This window comes from Hypanus sabinus, chromosome 16, assembly GCF_030144855.1.
Source record: "Hypanus sabinus isolate sHypSab1 chromosome 16, sHypSab1.hap1, whole genome shotgun sequence".
Classification (NCBI taxonomy): Eukaryota; Metazoa; Chordata; class Chondrichthyes; order Myliobatiformes; family Dasyatidae; genus Hypanus; species Hypanus sabinus.
The window spans coordinates 34,238,769-34,254,947 of record NC_082721.1 but is presented as its reverse complement, the minus strand read 5'-3'; the positions used below and the strand labels follow the sequence as shown (position 1 = coordinate 34,254,947).

Below are 16,179 nucleotides of genomic sequence, written 5' to 3'. Positions count from 1 at the left end.
CCAGCTATCTTCATATTGTCTGCAAACAAAGCCATCAATTCCATTATCCTAATCATTGACATATAACATAAAAAAAATTGGTTGCTACACAGAAACTTGAGGAACACCACTAGTCACTGGCAGCCAACCAGAAAAGGCTCCTTTTATTGCCTTTCTTTGCCTCCTGCCAATCAGCCACTGCTTTATCCATGCTTGAATCTTTCCTGTAATACCACGGGCTCATAGATTGTTAAGCAGCTTCATGCATGGCACCTTGTCAAAGGTCCTCTGAAAATCCATGTACACAACATCAACCAATTCTCCCTTGTCTATCCTGCTTGTTATTTCTTCAAAGAATTCCAACAGATTTGATAGGCAAGATTTTCCCTTGAGAAAAAGATGCTGACTTCAGTCCCTTGCGAGGAGTGACATAGAATCAGGAGATATAGTGTCAATATGGATAGAACTGAGAAATCGTAAGGGCAAAAAGACCCTAATGGGAGTTATCTTCAGGCCCCCAAATAGTAGCCTGGATACAGGGTGCAACTTGAATCAAGAGTTAAAATTGGCATGTCGCAAAGGTTATGCTATGGTTGTAATGGGGGATTTCAACATGCAGGTAGACTGGGAAAATCAGGTCAGTACTGGACCCCAAGACAGGGAGTTTGTGGAGTGCCTCCGAGATGGATTCTTAGAGCAGCTGGTACTGGAGCCTACCAAGGAGAAGGCAATACTGGATTTAGTGTTGTGTAATGAACTGGATTTGATAAGGGAACTCGAGGTAAAGGAGCCATTAGGAGATAGTGATCGTAATATGATAAGCTTTAATCTACAATTTGAGAGGGAGAAGTGAAAATCGGAAGTGTCAGTATTACAGTTGAACAAAGGGGACTATGGAGCCGTGAGGGAGGAGCTGGCCAAAGTTGACTGGAAGGATAACCTAGCAGGAATGACAGTGGAACAATGGCAGGTATTTCTGGGAATAATACAGAAGGTGCAGGATCAGTTCATTCCAAAGAGGAAGAAAGATTCTAAGGGGAGTAGGGGGCAACTGTGGCTGACAAGGGAAGTCAAGGACAGTATAAAAATAAAAGAGAAGAAGTATAACATAGCAGAGATGAGCAGGAAGCTAAAGGATTGGGAAACTTTTAAAGAGCAACAGAAGATAACTAAAAAGGCATTACAGTGAGAAAAGATGAGGTTCGAAGGTAAGCTAGCCAAGAATATAAAGGAGGATAGTAAAAGCTTTAAGTATGTGAAGAGGAAAAAATTCGTTAAGACCAAAGTTGGGCCCTTGAAGACAGAAATGGGTAAATTTATTATGGGGAACAAGGAAATGGCAGACGAGTTGAACAGGTACTTTGGATCTGCCTTCACTAGGGAAGACGCAAACAATCTCTCAGATGTAATAGTGGCCAGAGAACCTAGGGTAACGGAGGAACTGAAGGAAATTCACATTAGGCAGAAAATGGTGTTTGGTAGACTGATGGGACTGAAGGCTGTTAAGTCCCCAGGGCCTGATGATCTGCATCCCAGGGTACATAAGAAGGTGGCTCTAGAAATCGTGGACACATTGGTAATCATTTTCCAATGTTCTATGGATTCAGGATCAGTTCCTGAGGATTGGAGGGTAGCTAATGTTAACCCACTTTTTAAGAAAGGAGGGAGAGAGAAAACAGGGAATTATAAACCAGTTAGCCCAACATCAGTGGTGGGGAAGGTGCTAGAGTCAACTATAAAAGATGAAATAGCAGCACATTTGGATAGCAGTAACAGGATCGGTCCAAGTCAGCATGGATTTACGAAGGGGAAATCATGCTTGACTAATCTTCTGGAATTTTTTTGAGGATGTAACTATGAAAATGGACAAGGGAGATCCAGAGGATGTAATGTACCTGGACTTTCAGAAAGCCTTTGATAAGGTCCCACATAGAAGATTAGTGGGCAAAATTAGAGCACATGGTATTGGGGGTAGGGTACTGACATGGATAGAAAATTGGTTGGCTGACAGGAAACAAAGAGTAGGGATTAACGGGTCCTTTTCAGAATGGCAGGCAGTGACTAGTGGGGTATCACAAGACTCAGTGCTGGGACCACAGCTATATACAATATACATTAATGATTTAGATGAACAGATTAAAAGTAACATTAGCAAATTTGCAGATGACTCAAAGCTGGGTGGCAGTGTGAAACGTGAGGAGAATGTTATGTGAATGCAGAGTGACTTGGATGGGTTGGGTGAGTGATCAGATGCATGGCAGATGCAGTTTAATGTGGATAAATGTGAAGTTATCCACTTTGGTGGCCAGAGCAGGAAGGCAGATTACTATCTGAATGATGTCAATTTAGGAAAAGGGGAAGTACAACGAGATCTAGGAGTCCTTGTTCATCAGTCACTGAAATTAAGAATGCAGGTACAGCAGGCAGTGAAGAAAGCTAATGGCATGTCAGCCTTTATAACGAGGGGAGTTGAGTATAGGAGCAAAGAGGTCCTTCTGCAGTTGTACAAGGCTCTAGTGAGACCACACCTGGAGCATTGTGTGCAGTTTTGGTCTCCAATTTTGAGGAAGGACAGTCTTGCTATTGAGGGAGTGCAGCGTAGGTTCACGTGGTTGATTCCCAGGATGTGTGACTGTCGTATGTTGAAAGATTGGAGTGACTGGGCTTGTGTACACTGGAATTTAGAAGGATGAGAGAGGATCTGATTGAAACATATAAGATTATTAAGGGATTGGACATGCTGGAGGCAGGAAACATGTTCCAGATGTTGGGGGAGTCCAGGACCAGAGGCCACAGTTTAAGAATAAGGGGTAGGCCATTTAGAACAGAGCTGAGGAAAAACTTTTTCACCCAGAGAGTGGTGGATCTGTGGACTACTCTGCCTCAGAAGGCAGTGGAGGCCAATTCTCTGGATGCTTTCAAGAAAGAGTTAGTGCTCTTAAAAATAGTGGAGTCAAGGAATATGGGGAGAAGGCAGGAACGGGTTACTGATTGTGGATGATCAGCCATGATCACAGTGAATGGTGGTGCTGGCTGGAAGCGCCGAATGGCCTACTCCTGCACCTATTGTCTATTGTCATGTGCCTCTTGGTGCTCTGAGATCTCATTCTTAATAATCAATTCCAACATCTTCCCAGCCACTGAGGTCAGACTAACTGGCCTATAGTTTCCCTTCTTCTGGCTCTCTCCTTCTTGAAGAGTGGGATGATATTTGCAGTTTTTGAGTCTTCCGGAAGCATTCCAGAGTTTAGTGATTCTTGAAAGATCACTAATGCATTCACAATCTGTTCAGTCGTCTCTTACGGAACCCTGGGGAGTGCACCATCTGCTCCAAATTACTTATCTACCTTCAGGCCTTTCAGTTTCCCAAGAATCTCCTCTATTTATGGTAACTTCACACACTTCATAACTCCTGACGCCTGGAACTTCCACCAAACTGCTAGTGTCTTCCACAGTGAAGACTGATACAAAATGTTTATTCAGTTCAGCCGCTACTTCATTGTCCCACATTACTACCTCTCCTGCATTGTTTCAGTGGTCCGATATCCATTCTCACCTCTCTTTTACACTTCACGTATCTGAAGAAATTTTTCGTATCCTCTTTAATATTATTGGCTAGCTTACTTTGGTATTCCATCTTTTCCTTCTTAATGACTTTTTTAGTTGCCTTCACTGTAATCCTGATACATCTGACTTTAGCTTCCCCTTCTCAAATTTCGGGGTGAATTCAATATTATAATCACTTTCTCCTTAGGGTTCTTCTGCCTTAAGCTCTCTAATCTCTTCTAGTTCACTGCACAACACGCCATCCAGAGCAGCTGATCCCCCAGTGGGCTCAAGCACGAGCTGCTCTGAAAACCCATCTTGAGGTCTCCCTAGAAATTGCCCCCCCTGAAATCCAGCACCAACCTGATTTTCCCAATCTACCAGCATATTGAAATCCCCCATGATGACTGTAATGTTGTCTTTATGACATGCAGTTTCTATCACTTTGTAATTTGTATACCACATCCTTACTACTGTTTGGTGGTCTGATGGATGTTAGTTCTGATGGGTGGCTGTCGCTTCCCTCTACAATCCTGGTTTATATGTCATCAACTGAGACAGAGAATCAATGCAAAGTAAGTCTCCATTCACAATGGCAGCATGAATCACGTACAAAAAAGAATGCACAAGGAAGACCTATCTAAGGTGTAGTCTTTGACCTTAATTATTAATTCTCCAGCTATTACCAATATTTTCCACAGATATTGTATGACTTGCTGAGTATTTCCAGCATTTCTATTTTAAGCCAGGGTGGTACCAGCTTTGATTTGCCTTTCCCTGGCAATATCAGACTAATATTTGCCACTGTAAAGTCACCTGTACATCGATTGGTAGCACTCGTGCGTCTAGGGCAAAAGAGTGGGGAGTCACACCCAGAGACATAAGCAGAAAGATCTAGGCTGACTTATGAATACAATCTGAATGAATTCTTTATTGATGGAATTGTCACGTATTAGATGAGGTGTTAAACTGAGGATTTCACCTCTCTCAGGTCAACATAAAAAAATTCCCACAGGATAATTGTGATCCTATAGGATTATCAGGGGAGATTCCTTGGTGAATTGGCTTATTTCTCAGCTAACAAAAAAGCAGAGTACTTTATCATTATTGCACTGGTGATTGTATGAGCTTGCAGAGCAAAAAATAGGCATCAGTAGTCTTGCTTTACAACAGTGACTTCATAACTGCTTCATTGGAATCAAAATGGTTGGGAGTATCTTCAGGTTGTGCAAAGCACCAGATATGTCAACTCTGTGTTTCTTTTACTACCATCATCAGGAGAGGGAAATAACCCCAGGTTCCTGCTCTAAGGTGTATCTGTCTGGGTTTGTAGATGATGGGACGGTGCAGGGGCAGTCAATAACATGTGGTTCCACTGAACTCTAAATCAGCCATCTGTTTTACATCCCCATCAAGTTCCAGCTAAACTGAACTGAGCACAAGGTCTTACCTTCTGGAAGCGCTCATAACCAGAATGCACCTCAGTCTATTTAGTTTCCTGACCTAGGGTCACGGTGTCAGGAGAGGAAAGATATTTGGGGGAAGGAAATAGCCCAAAGATATGATGTGATGTATTGAACTCCAGGGATGATTTCCAGCTTAATCAGAATGGTTCCCCCTTTTCAGGATAAAGGACAGAATCGTGATGGTGAATGGCGTTTCCATGGAAAATGTACTTTCTTCATATGCCATCCAGTGTCTGAAGAGTTCTGGAAAGGCTGCTAACATTGTGAGTGCTGATTAAGAATCTGTGTATCCTGAGGCAGCGTGATTACTCTGCTTACCGAGTCTCTGCAATATGAGCTTGCTCTGGGTCACAATGATATAAGGCCATGAATTGAAATTCTTTCATGGCAGATTGTGGGGAAAAAAAATCAATAGATCTGATTGTTCTTCAGAAAAAAAATACTAATATCAGCTGTTGGAATGTCTGAAGGACAGAACTATGAGATTTTTTCAGAGGCAGGCCAGCTACCAATAACTTGATGCGACATACCTACGGTGCTTTAGTGATTAATTGCCTGAACTAGGGAACTGAGGTTTACACCCTCAGGGAAACAGGTATGGGTAATAAATACTGGTATGTCTATTTTGACCACAACAAAAGAACAAATTAAAGAAAATAAGTGAAAAAAGAGCAAAAATATTCAAATCAGTGTAATGTTTCACAGCCACTCAAGTACGGCCACAACGTGGGCACTATTTCACTGTAGGAAAATACAGCAGCTAGTTTAATTACTTTATTTTATTTAGAGATACTGTGCGGAACAGGCCTTTCACTGGTGCAGACACACCTGGAGTACTGCCTGCAGTTCTGGACTCCTTTCTTGAGGAAGGATATACTGGCTTTGGAGACGGTGCAGAGGAGGTTCACCAGGTTGATTCCAGAGATGAGGGATTTAGACTATGAGGAGAGATTGAGTCGCCTGGGTCTGTACTCGCTGGAATTTGGAAGAATGAGAGGGAATCTTATATAAACATATAAAACTATGAAAGGGATAGTTAAGATAGAGATTGGAAAGTTATTTCCACTGATAGGTGAGAAGAGAACTAGGAGACGTAGCCTCAAGATACTGGGGAGTAGATTTAGGATGGAGATGAGGAGGAACTGCTTCTCCCAGAGGGTAGTGAATCTGGGGAATTCTCTGCTCAATAAGGCAGTATGGGATACCTCAGTAAATATATTTAAGACCAGGTTGGATAGATTTTTGCACAGTAGGGGAATTAAGGGTTATGGGAAAAAAGCAGGAAGGGAGCCAAAGAGAGAGAGTTTTGAAAGTTAGGGGGCAAAAGTTTAAGGGAAACACGAGGGGGAATTTCTTTACTCAGAGAGTGGCAGCTGTGTGGAATGAGCTTCCAGTAGAAGTGGTAGAGGCAGGTTCAGTATTGTCATTTAAAGTAAAATTGGATAGGTATATGGACAGGAAAGGAATGGAGGGTTATGGGCTGAGTGTGGGTAGGTGGGACTAGGTGAGTGTAAGCATCGGCACAGACTAGAAGGGCCAAGATGGCCTGTTTCCATGCTGTGATTGTTATATGGTTATAGGTGGAGGTGAGTCCATGCCCAGATCAGCCACGATCTTATTGAATGGTGGAGCAGGCATGATGGAAAGATGGCTGACTCCTGCACTGCCTAGCACCCCACTTATTTAACCCTGATCTAATCACAGGGCAAATTACAATGACCCTGCTGACCAGTATGTCTTTGGACTGTGGGAGGAAACACATCTGCACACAGGAAGAATATAGAAACCTTCTCACTGGGGACACTGGAATTGAACTCTGAGTATCCGCCAGCTCGAGCTGTAACAGCATCGCACTAAACACTGCACTACCGTGACGGTATGTAGGATACCACATAGACCAATGATAGAGGTGACTATGTAGGTGTTGATTACATGATAATTCTAGCCTGGACACCAGAGCTATCCTGGATAGTGCTTTGGGATTTTTAAATTCCACCTGACAAGGACATACAATAAGTGTGTCAATGGACACTGTGGTGCGGTCACAGAACCCCCCCCCCCACCACCGCCAAATATCATTTGTCATGAGGCTTTAGTCTGCAACGAGGAAGGGAAGGAGGTGCTGCTGTCTTTGGGTCCAATTGGAACCTTCACTTGGGTGATTTAGGAGTTGTATTTAGGGAAATTGTCTGGATGGATTGGGATTGTGTTGAGGATGGATAATCAGAGCCAAGGACCTGTGGGGTTGAAATTAAGAGCCAACAATCAGGCGGAGCAAGATTAGCACTGAGCACCAGCGCTGGGAGTCATAGTAAGCCAAGGATTAGCAGTGAGGATTGGTCTGTGTTGCTGAGAATTGAGATTGGGTCCAAGGATCAGTGAAGATATGACATGAGAAAGGGTCTAAGGAATGGGAAGAGTTGTAGATTGAGAATTGGATCTAAGCACTGTGGGAAGGAATTGTAGATAGGTTGAGGACTGTGGGTCAAAGGACTGGGAAGGCTACAACACTGAAGCAACAGTTCTCCTGTCCACACTTACTGTAACACACTGTTAAGCAATTTAACCTCCCCATGTCTGTCTCAAAAAACACCTAATCTTGTGATCCAGTTTATTCCAGTCACAAAAATAATCTTGTCTGGTAACTCATTTTGCAATTCAATTATAAAAGATTCAGGAATACCTTTGTTCTGACTCCTAACATTTTCATTCTTTAATGTCTTGCTAATTGGTTTTGGATAATCAATGTGGTTGTTTGAACCAAATGCTGAGAGAACTCACATTAACTAATAGCTATGTCCTACTTTTTAAGACTGTGAAGAGGCCTCGTAAAGTACAGATCCCGGTGACTAATTCAGCACCACCAGGAGGATCCTTCTATTCAAACCACTCAAATCAATCCGACTACGCGCACGATGATGCCTCTGATGAGGATGAGGACTATGATCCCGCTGACAGGAATTTACGAAGGAGTCAGAACCAAAATTTGTACCATGAGGACTATCGACACAGTGACCCGGACCAGTACTCTGACAGGGACCACAGCTACAATCGAAGTCCAAGTCCCTCAAGGAGTTATGATCGAAGCCCTAGCCCCTCAAGGAATTACAACCATCAACACAACAACCATAACCACGATGACAGGGTGTATAGGAGAGAAGGCAGCCCAGCCTGGAGCCACCATGACGAGACTCACCAACCTGCCATAAAGAAACCCATCAAGAGCTTCCTCATTAAAAATAGTAATAATGAAGGTGAGAGAGATTTCTGTCAGATTCCAATACTTTTCTGGTATTATTGGCGCTGAATTACCATTGGTGTAATAACCAACCTTTTTTGTTGAAAGGTGTGAGTGTGTTGAAGCTGGGGATGACCCTCTGGTGTGCCACCCACTGTGGGCATTATGCAGTGATAAAGTGCAAAAGACAGAAAGACAAATAGTTGAGGACTGTAGGCAGAATATCTAGTAGAATGGGATGGAGGAACCAAGAGGGGTGTGGGGGTGTTGGATGAGAACGTCACTGTGGAAGTGGGGATATTTGGGATGTATACCTCAGTAAGTGGTATCCGAGAAGCTGTGAACCCCTGGTCATAATTCCAACTTGGAGTCATCCAGGACCAGGCCACACTATAGGCCACGACAACTCGCTGACGCCTCTTATCTACCTCTGGACCATGACCCCACTAGGGAGCACCAGTCCATTGTCTCCCAAACCATTTCCGATCTCATCAGCTCGGGAGATCTCCCATGCACGGCCACCAAACTTATAGTTCCCACACCCCGCACTTCCCGTTTCTACCTCCTACCTAAGATTCACAAACCTGCCTGTCCAGGCAGACCCATTGTCTCTGCTTGCTCCTGCCCCACTGAACTCATTTCTGCCTATCTCGACTCTGTTTTATCTGCCCTTGTTCAATCCCTTCCCACCTATGTCCATGATACTTCCCATGCTTTGCATCTCTTCAAAGATTTCAAGTTCCCTGGCCCCCACCACCTCATTTTCACCATGGACATCCAGTCCCTATATACCTCTATCCCCCACCAGAAAGGTCTCCAAGCTCTCCGTTTCTTCCTGGATTCCAGACCCAGCCAATCACCTTCTACCATCACTCTTCTCTACCTCGTGGAATTTGTCCTCACCCTTAACAATTTCTCCTTTGGCTCCTCCCACTTCCTCCAAACTAAAGGTGTAGCCATGGGCACCCACATGGGTCCTAGCTATGCCTGCCTTTTTGTCGGCCGTGGAGCAATCTATGTTCCGAGCCTACACTGGTATCTGTCCTCTTGTGTAATATCGACGACTGCATCGGTGCTGCTTCCTGCACGCGTGCTGAGCTCGTTGACCTCATTAACTTCGCCTCTAACTTTCACCCCACCCTCAAATTCACCTGGTCTATTTCCGACACCTCCCTCCCCTTTCTAGATCTTTCTGTTTCTATCTCTGGAGACAGCCTATCCACCGACGTCTACTACAAACCTACTAACTCCCACAGCTACCTAGACTATTCCTCCTCCCACCCTGTCTCCTGCAAAAATGATATCCCTTTCTCTCGATTCCTCCACCTCCGCCGCATCTGCTCTCAGGATGAGGCCTTTCATTCTAGTACAAAGGAGATGTCTTCCTTTTTTAAAGAAAGGGGCTTCCCTTCATCCAACTCTGCCCTCTATTGCGTCTCCCATATTTCACGCACCTCTGCCCTCACCCCATCCCGCCGCCAGCCCACCAGGGATAGAGTCCCCCTGGTCCTCACCTATCACCCTACCAGCCTACAGATCCAATGTATAATCCTCCATAACTTCTGCCACCTCCTACGTGATCCCACCACCAACCACACCTTCCCCTCCCCCCCACTCTCAGCTTTCCGCAAGGATCGCTCCCTACGCGATTCCCTTGTCCGTTCATCCCCCCCATCCCTCCCCACCGACCTCCCTCTGGGCACTCATCCCTGCAAACAGAAGAAGTGCTACACCTGCCCCCACACTTATTCCCTCACCACCATCCCAGGCCCCAGACAGTCCTTTCAGGTGAGGCACCACTTCACCTGCGAGTCAACTGGGGTGATATACTGTATCCGGTGCTCCCGATGTGGCCATTTATACATAGGGGAGACCCGCCACAGACTGGGAGACCATTTCGCCGAACACCGGCGCTCAGTCCTCCAGCAGTGGCGGGATCTCCCTGTGGCCACACACTTCAATTCCACAGACTACTCCCACTCCGACATGTCTGTCCATGGCCTCCTCTACCGTCAAGATGAGGCCACATGTAGGTCGATGGAGCAATACCTTATCTCCCGCCTAGGTAGCCTCCTTCCTGCCGGCATGAACATCTGACTCACTGACCTCCATTGATACCCCTGCCCCCCACCCTTACCCCCATCCCTATCTATTATTTTAGTCTGGTTCTCTTTTTCTCTCTTTTTTCCCCCTCACTATACTCTCCCCCAGCCATACCTTTCTTTCTCTTTTATTTCCCATAATTCTCCACCTTCCCCCTAGCCCATTTCCCTCCAGCCTATCACTTCCCAGCTCTCTACTTTATTCCTCTCCCCACTTCTTATCCCCCCTCGACCGTCCCATGTTACTTCACTCCTGATGAAGGGTTTCGGCCCGAAAAATCGTTATTACCTCCTCCCATAGATGCTGTCTGGCCTGCTGAATTCTGCCAGCATTTTGTGTTTGTTATTTATTTCCAGCATCTCCAGATTCACTCGTGTTGCACACTATAGGATTAGTGTACAAATAGATCTTTGGAAGTGATAGTTAAAATCCTGCTGGAATTGCAATAGGAACAGAGAGCAGTCTGTGTCCAGTTTTAACATTCAATGTCTGGTAAGCATCAAACTATGACAGCAATAGGGAAAAAAAACAAGGACAATAGATGACATTTAGGTAAAATAACTAATATTGTGTTCCAAACAAAGTTTGTCACTGAATTTGAGATGGTGAAAGTACACTGGCTGGTACCCAAGCATAAGCGAATGTAAAACCTTGGTATAGCTATTGAATATTTAAGCAGCTACAGTTCTTCTGTGAACTTGGGGCAGTGACATCTCACTTCCAGAAGTAAGGCATTCCCACATTACACCATCCGCCCTGATGAATGTTCAAAGACACCTTTCTGTAAATATCTGTGCTGCCTCCTAGTCATGGCCCTGATCTACTGCAGCAGCCAAAGGTTGTACTGCCAATTCTCCGCAGAGGTGAACTGAACTAATTGATTAACTTGCAACAAAGGGATTTGATATTAAGGTGAGTCCGTCTCTTTGGCTGGTTGTCTCTTCACCTGCAGCAGGACTGTAGGCTGAACCATCTTCAAAATGGCTGTAGGAGAGTTTCCAGTCTGGTCACATTACATGGATTTTATGCTAGCGACTCCACCAATGAGACGGCAGATTTTCCAACTCCGGAAATGCACATTCATCCACTTTGAGAGCATTTTAGATTTCTGTCTTTTGGTTTAGTGCTCAGTGTCATATTTATCACCTTATTTGTGACTTTATTTTTTTCTTCTTAGGATTTGGAATTCCAAACCTCTGATTTCAGTGTTTAGTTGTTCTCCTGTTCAGCACCTGTCCTTTCTCTTTCTTGTTTTCCTCTGCTCCTTTCCCTCGATTCCCCTTTCTCTCTTACACGTTCCCTCCTCTTTCCATTCTCCCCAATACACAAGCAGCGCAGGCAATATGCTAGTGTCATTTTGCATTTATTAAGATTGTAATATAGAGGTAAACAAAATTATGAGGTGTATAGATATGATATATGCATGCAGGCTTTTTCCCCTCAAGCTGAGTGAAACTAGAACTAGAGGTCATAAGTTTGAGGGGAAAGCTGAAATAATTAAACAGAATCAGAAGAGAAACTTCTTCACTCAGACAGGGTGCAAGTGTGGAACAAGCTGCCAGCAGAAGTAGATGAAAGATCAATAGTTTCAATAGGTACACTTAATGTCAGATAAATGTATACAATATACATCCTGAAATTCTTTTTCTTCACAAACATCCACAAAAACAGAGGAGTACCCCAAAGAATGAATGACAGTTAAATGTTAGAACCCAAAAGCCCCCACCGACTCCCCCTCCCATGCATAAGCAGCAACAAAGCAATAACCCCCTCCCCCCCAGCCAAAAGCATCGGCACCCCCACCGAGCACTCAAGCGTACAGCAAAGACACCGACTTGCAGTACCCCAAAGACTACTCATTCACCCAGTAATTCGACATGCCACAGGCTCTCTCTCTCCCTCATAAGGGAAAAAGGGGTGTCCCTGTTTCACAAGAGGAGAGACGTAACAAAACAACTGGATGATTTATGGTGTTAAAAATCTGTTGCGTGGCTTTTTCCGAGCTCTGTGCCCAAAGATCTCGGGTCTCTGGGCACACAGCCGCCAGCCAGCTCGCTGCTTTCGATCTTCCGTGCACTCCCACCACATCAGGCAGGGGCACCGGCCTCGAATCCCACTGCCTCCAGAGCCACGAAAATCCGACACATTGAAGGCACACTTGCCTTCCAGGCTGTCCTTGGCATATCAAAAAGCAGCCGGTTGTGAGGTCCCATTTCGGCAAGGAACCGAAGTCAGTGTGTAACTCCAGGTCAGGTTCTTCAAAAGAACCCTGAAAGGGAAAAAAAGAAATATCAAAGATAGAAATAGAACTGTTTCCAAAGATGCAAGCAAAGGAGTCGCTGTTAGGCCCATCATCCTCCCAAGCTCCACACAACTGTAACATTCAAGATAACATTTGTAACATTAAATCTTGGATAGGTAGTAATTTAGAGGAATACAGTTCAACTTCAGGTAGATAGGACCAGACAGAAGATCAGATTGGCATGGACTAGAAATACCAAGGGGCCTATTTCTGTACTATAGTACTCTATGACTTTATCAGTCTATAGCCAAATGTGAACTGCAGCTTAAGTGTCCGAATGAGCCTTGATCAGTGAGGTTAAAATGTACAACAGAAATGTAGTCATATGTTTCTGATGCTAACACATCACTACTTTTAATAAATTACCTTATCAAAAGAATAATTGACTGTATATTTATTACTTTAAATCAGAATATGTGAAATTCCCATCGTTAACCATCCCTGGGTTATCAACATTTCTAAATAGTTTCTTTATTTTTTTTCTTTTGTGCAACATTTGCTGTACAGAATATGGATTGAGGTTGGGAAGTCAAATTTTCATTAAACACATGACATCAAGTGGTCTTGCCTCAAAAGAAGGGGTCTTACAAGAGGGAGACGTCATACTGAAGGTAAGAGAAATTCACTTTCAAAGTCTGCAGATCTGTTAATTACTGAAAACGATCGATTGTATTTGACATCACCAACAAAGATCTAAGTCCATTGAAGGATCTTGCAGTCCAACATTACAAGTGGGAAGATTTGCTTATAGAAAGCCCAGCTCTAGAATCCAAGGGTGTAATGTGGGTCTGTTCAAGCCAGTATAGAGAGAAGACAGAAATAGAACATTTTAGAATCAGTTCTCTGTAGTTTTTTTTGCAAACGCAGTTCCACGCTAACATTATGAGATCAGTGCCCTTCAACATTATTTTGATAAGTAATCCCCATTTCTCTCCTTTGGTTCAAGATTACCATGAAATTCCTGTGAGTTAATTACCTCCCATGGCAGGAAGCAGGACTGCTGGAGGATGGGGAATAAAAAGAGAAAATAGTGAAAATATCCTCATCCATTATTTCAGACACAAGTCCCTGACTTTAAGAAGTTTTCAAAAAGTGGTAATATGAAACAAATTACTTAACATAAAAAATTATTAAAACAAAATGAAAATTAAATCACCTAGAAATATTTAAAGATAATGGAATAAAAATCATCTTACAACAGAAGTAATTAAAGATGCTACAGATGCTCAATCTGCAGCAACAAACTTTTGGAGGAACACGGCAGGTAAAGCAGCATCGCATCTGCAGGATAGAGAGGAACAACTTTGTGAATTACTTTACTCTTAACTTCACAGCTTCCCCATAGTAAGAACTAGGAGGCTCCAGAAGGTTTGTTACATTACGATGTTAGTACTACATCTGGTACCTCACGGCTCCAGTGACCTGGGTTCAATCCTGACTTCTGGTGCTGTCCGTGTGGAGTTTGCACGCGGTATTCGCACGGGTTTCAAAAGGTATGCAGAGATGGTGGGAGAGTGGGGATGGGTGGAAGAATTGGATCAGCCCATTGTTAAATGGCGGAGCAGACTCGATGGGCCGAATGGCCTACTGCTGCTCCTATATCTTATGGGTTTCCTTATGCACTCCCATTTCCAAAGATATATGGTTTAGTGGATTAATTGGCCTCAAGTATGTAGGTGAGTGATTCAATCTCGTTGGGGGAGTGATTAGAATGTAGTCACAGAAAAAATTACTTGGGGAATGGGACTGATCTGTAAGTTAGCATAGCTTGATAGGCCAAAAAGGAAGTACAAAAATATGAACTTTGTGTAGAGACAAGTGAGAAAATACAAGACTGACCAGCAGGAATTTGACCAAAGGTTCAGGTTTTCCATGTTAGATATGATTGCTAATATCTAAAACTTCCTAACTATGGAAAGGGAAGGCTTTGAGCAGAGGTTCCCAATCATTTTTATGCCATGGACCCCTACCAATAACCAAGGGGTCCTTTAACCCCAGTTTATGGACATGGTCCTTAGGCCCAACTGTTCCATGGCAACCAAGATTCCCATCTAAGAAACTGTAGTCCCATTTGCCCATGCTGGCCCATAATCCTCTAAACCAGTGGTTCCTAAACTGGGGTCAAAGGACTACTTGGTCTATGACTCTAATTATATAGATTAATACTACTAATTTACTACTGGTAAAACCTGACAAAATACAGACCATTGAATCTCAGAGATGATCTTAAGTGGAAATTGGATGTTTGGCATGATCAGTAAATGAATCCAAAGTCAACCTAAAGATGGAATGTCTTGTTAAGCCTGATGGCCCATTTTCTTAGGTTTCCTTAAATGGTGGCTGTTCTTCATGTTGGAAGTCAAAGGACATTTTCTGTGTTTGGCAGATTAATGGTATAGTGACAGAGAATATATCTTTAGAAGATACAAAGTCATTAATTGAGAGATCGGAGGGAAAGCTGAGGCTGGTGGTTCTTCGGGATAACGAACAGTTTCTGGTCAACATCCCAGAGCTGGAGGACAGCGAGGAAAACAGCTCTGGACTGGAAGGTAAGAGACCAAGTTATTATTTTATCACCTTCTCAAAGTACTGTTTCACTGCCAGCAGGTACAAGGAAAATTCTGTTTTCTTTTTTTGTACTTTTCTCTTCATACTCTTATAAAATCTATTATGAAATAAATCTATTCTGAGATTCAAATAAATATTGTTTGATGGAACTTCCATGCCAATTCCTGCTGAACTCTGGTAGAAGGTTGGCAACATTCGATGGAATAAAGAAAATGAGGGTCTTGTCCTTTTATAAATTTCTCCAAGATTCTGTTGATCTTCCAACTAGAATCTAAATACCTTACTTTCGGTTTGTGTGGTTTTTCTGGTTCCTGTCCATCTTTGCTTGTTTTTTTTCTTTTCTTAATTATGTCTCGTTATACACTTCTCAAGTACATGGCATTGCAGAAGCAAATGTATGAAGTGTTTGTGGAACATTCAGGTCCAATTTAAAGTAAATGGACTACCACCTCCTCAAAACCTCTGTACAGAGGAAGCAAATAAACACCCAGTATGTCGATATTACAGTGTGGTTTGTCAAAATCTTAAACTGAGCAGCATCACTCTGGTGTGTTCAAAGTGGACAAGAACAGCGTCAGTTGTGGGTAGGAGGTGGAGCAGGAAGTAGGCTTAAAGCTCATTCCATTATTTGCTTGACTGTAGCAAATACAACAGAGTGGAACAAGGCTTTAGATGTCTAGTTTCCAAATTAGATGTCTAGTCTCGGCCCGAAACGTCGATGTACTTCTTCCTATTGATGCTGCCTGGCCTGCTGCGTTCCACCAGCATTTTGTGTGTGTTCCAGATTAAAAACTCTGTTTTAAAAAATACACATCACCTGTATCACAGGTTCAAAGATTCAGCTTGATGTCAGAGAAATGTATACAATATACATACATCCTGAAATGCTCCTTCTTTGCAAAGCATCCATGAAAACAGAAAGTGCCCTGAAGAATGAATGACAATTAAACGTGAGAACCCCAAAGTCCCCCCAGCTC

The 16,179-nt window shown here is 43.4% G+C and overlaps 1 protein-coding gene across 5 annotated transcripts in view; it reads left to right on the top strand.

Annotated features, from left to right (window-relative positions):
* LOC132406209 (tight junction protein ZO-3-like) overlaps nt 1–16,179 on the top strand; it is a 101,427-nt gene that overhangs the window by 55,480 nt on the left and 29,768 nt on the right. For all 5 annotated transcript variants that reach the window (XM_059991538.1, XM_059991539.1, XM_059991535.1 and 2 more), the window contains exons 4-7: nt 5,152–5,254; nt 7,804–8,245; nt 13,142–13,245; nt 15,021–15,183. In XM_059991538.1, the coding sequence (XP_059847521.1) occupies nt 5,152–5,254; nt 7,804–8,245; nt 13,142–13,245; nt 15,021–15,183 (812 nt within the window). The remainder of the gene's footprint in view (nt 1–5,151; nt 5,255–7,803; nt 8,246–13,141; nt 13,246–15,020; nt 15,184–16,179) is intronic.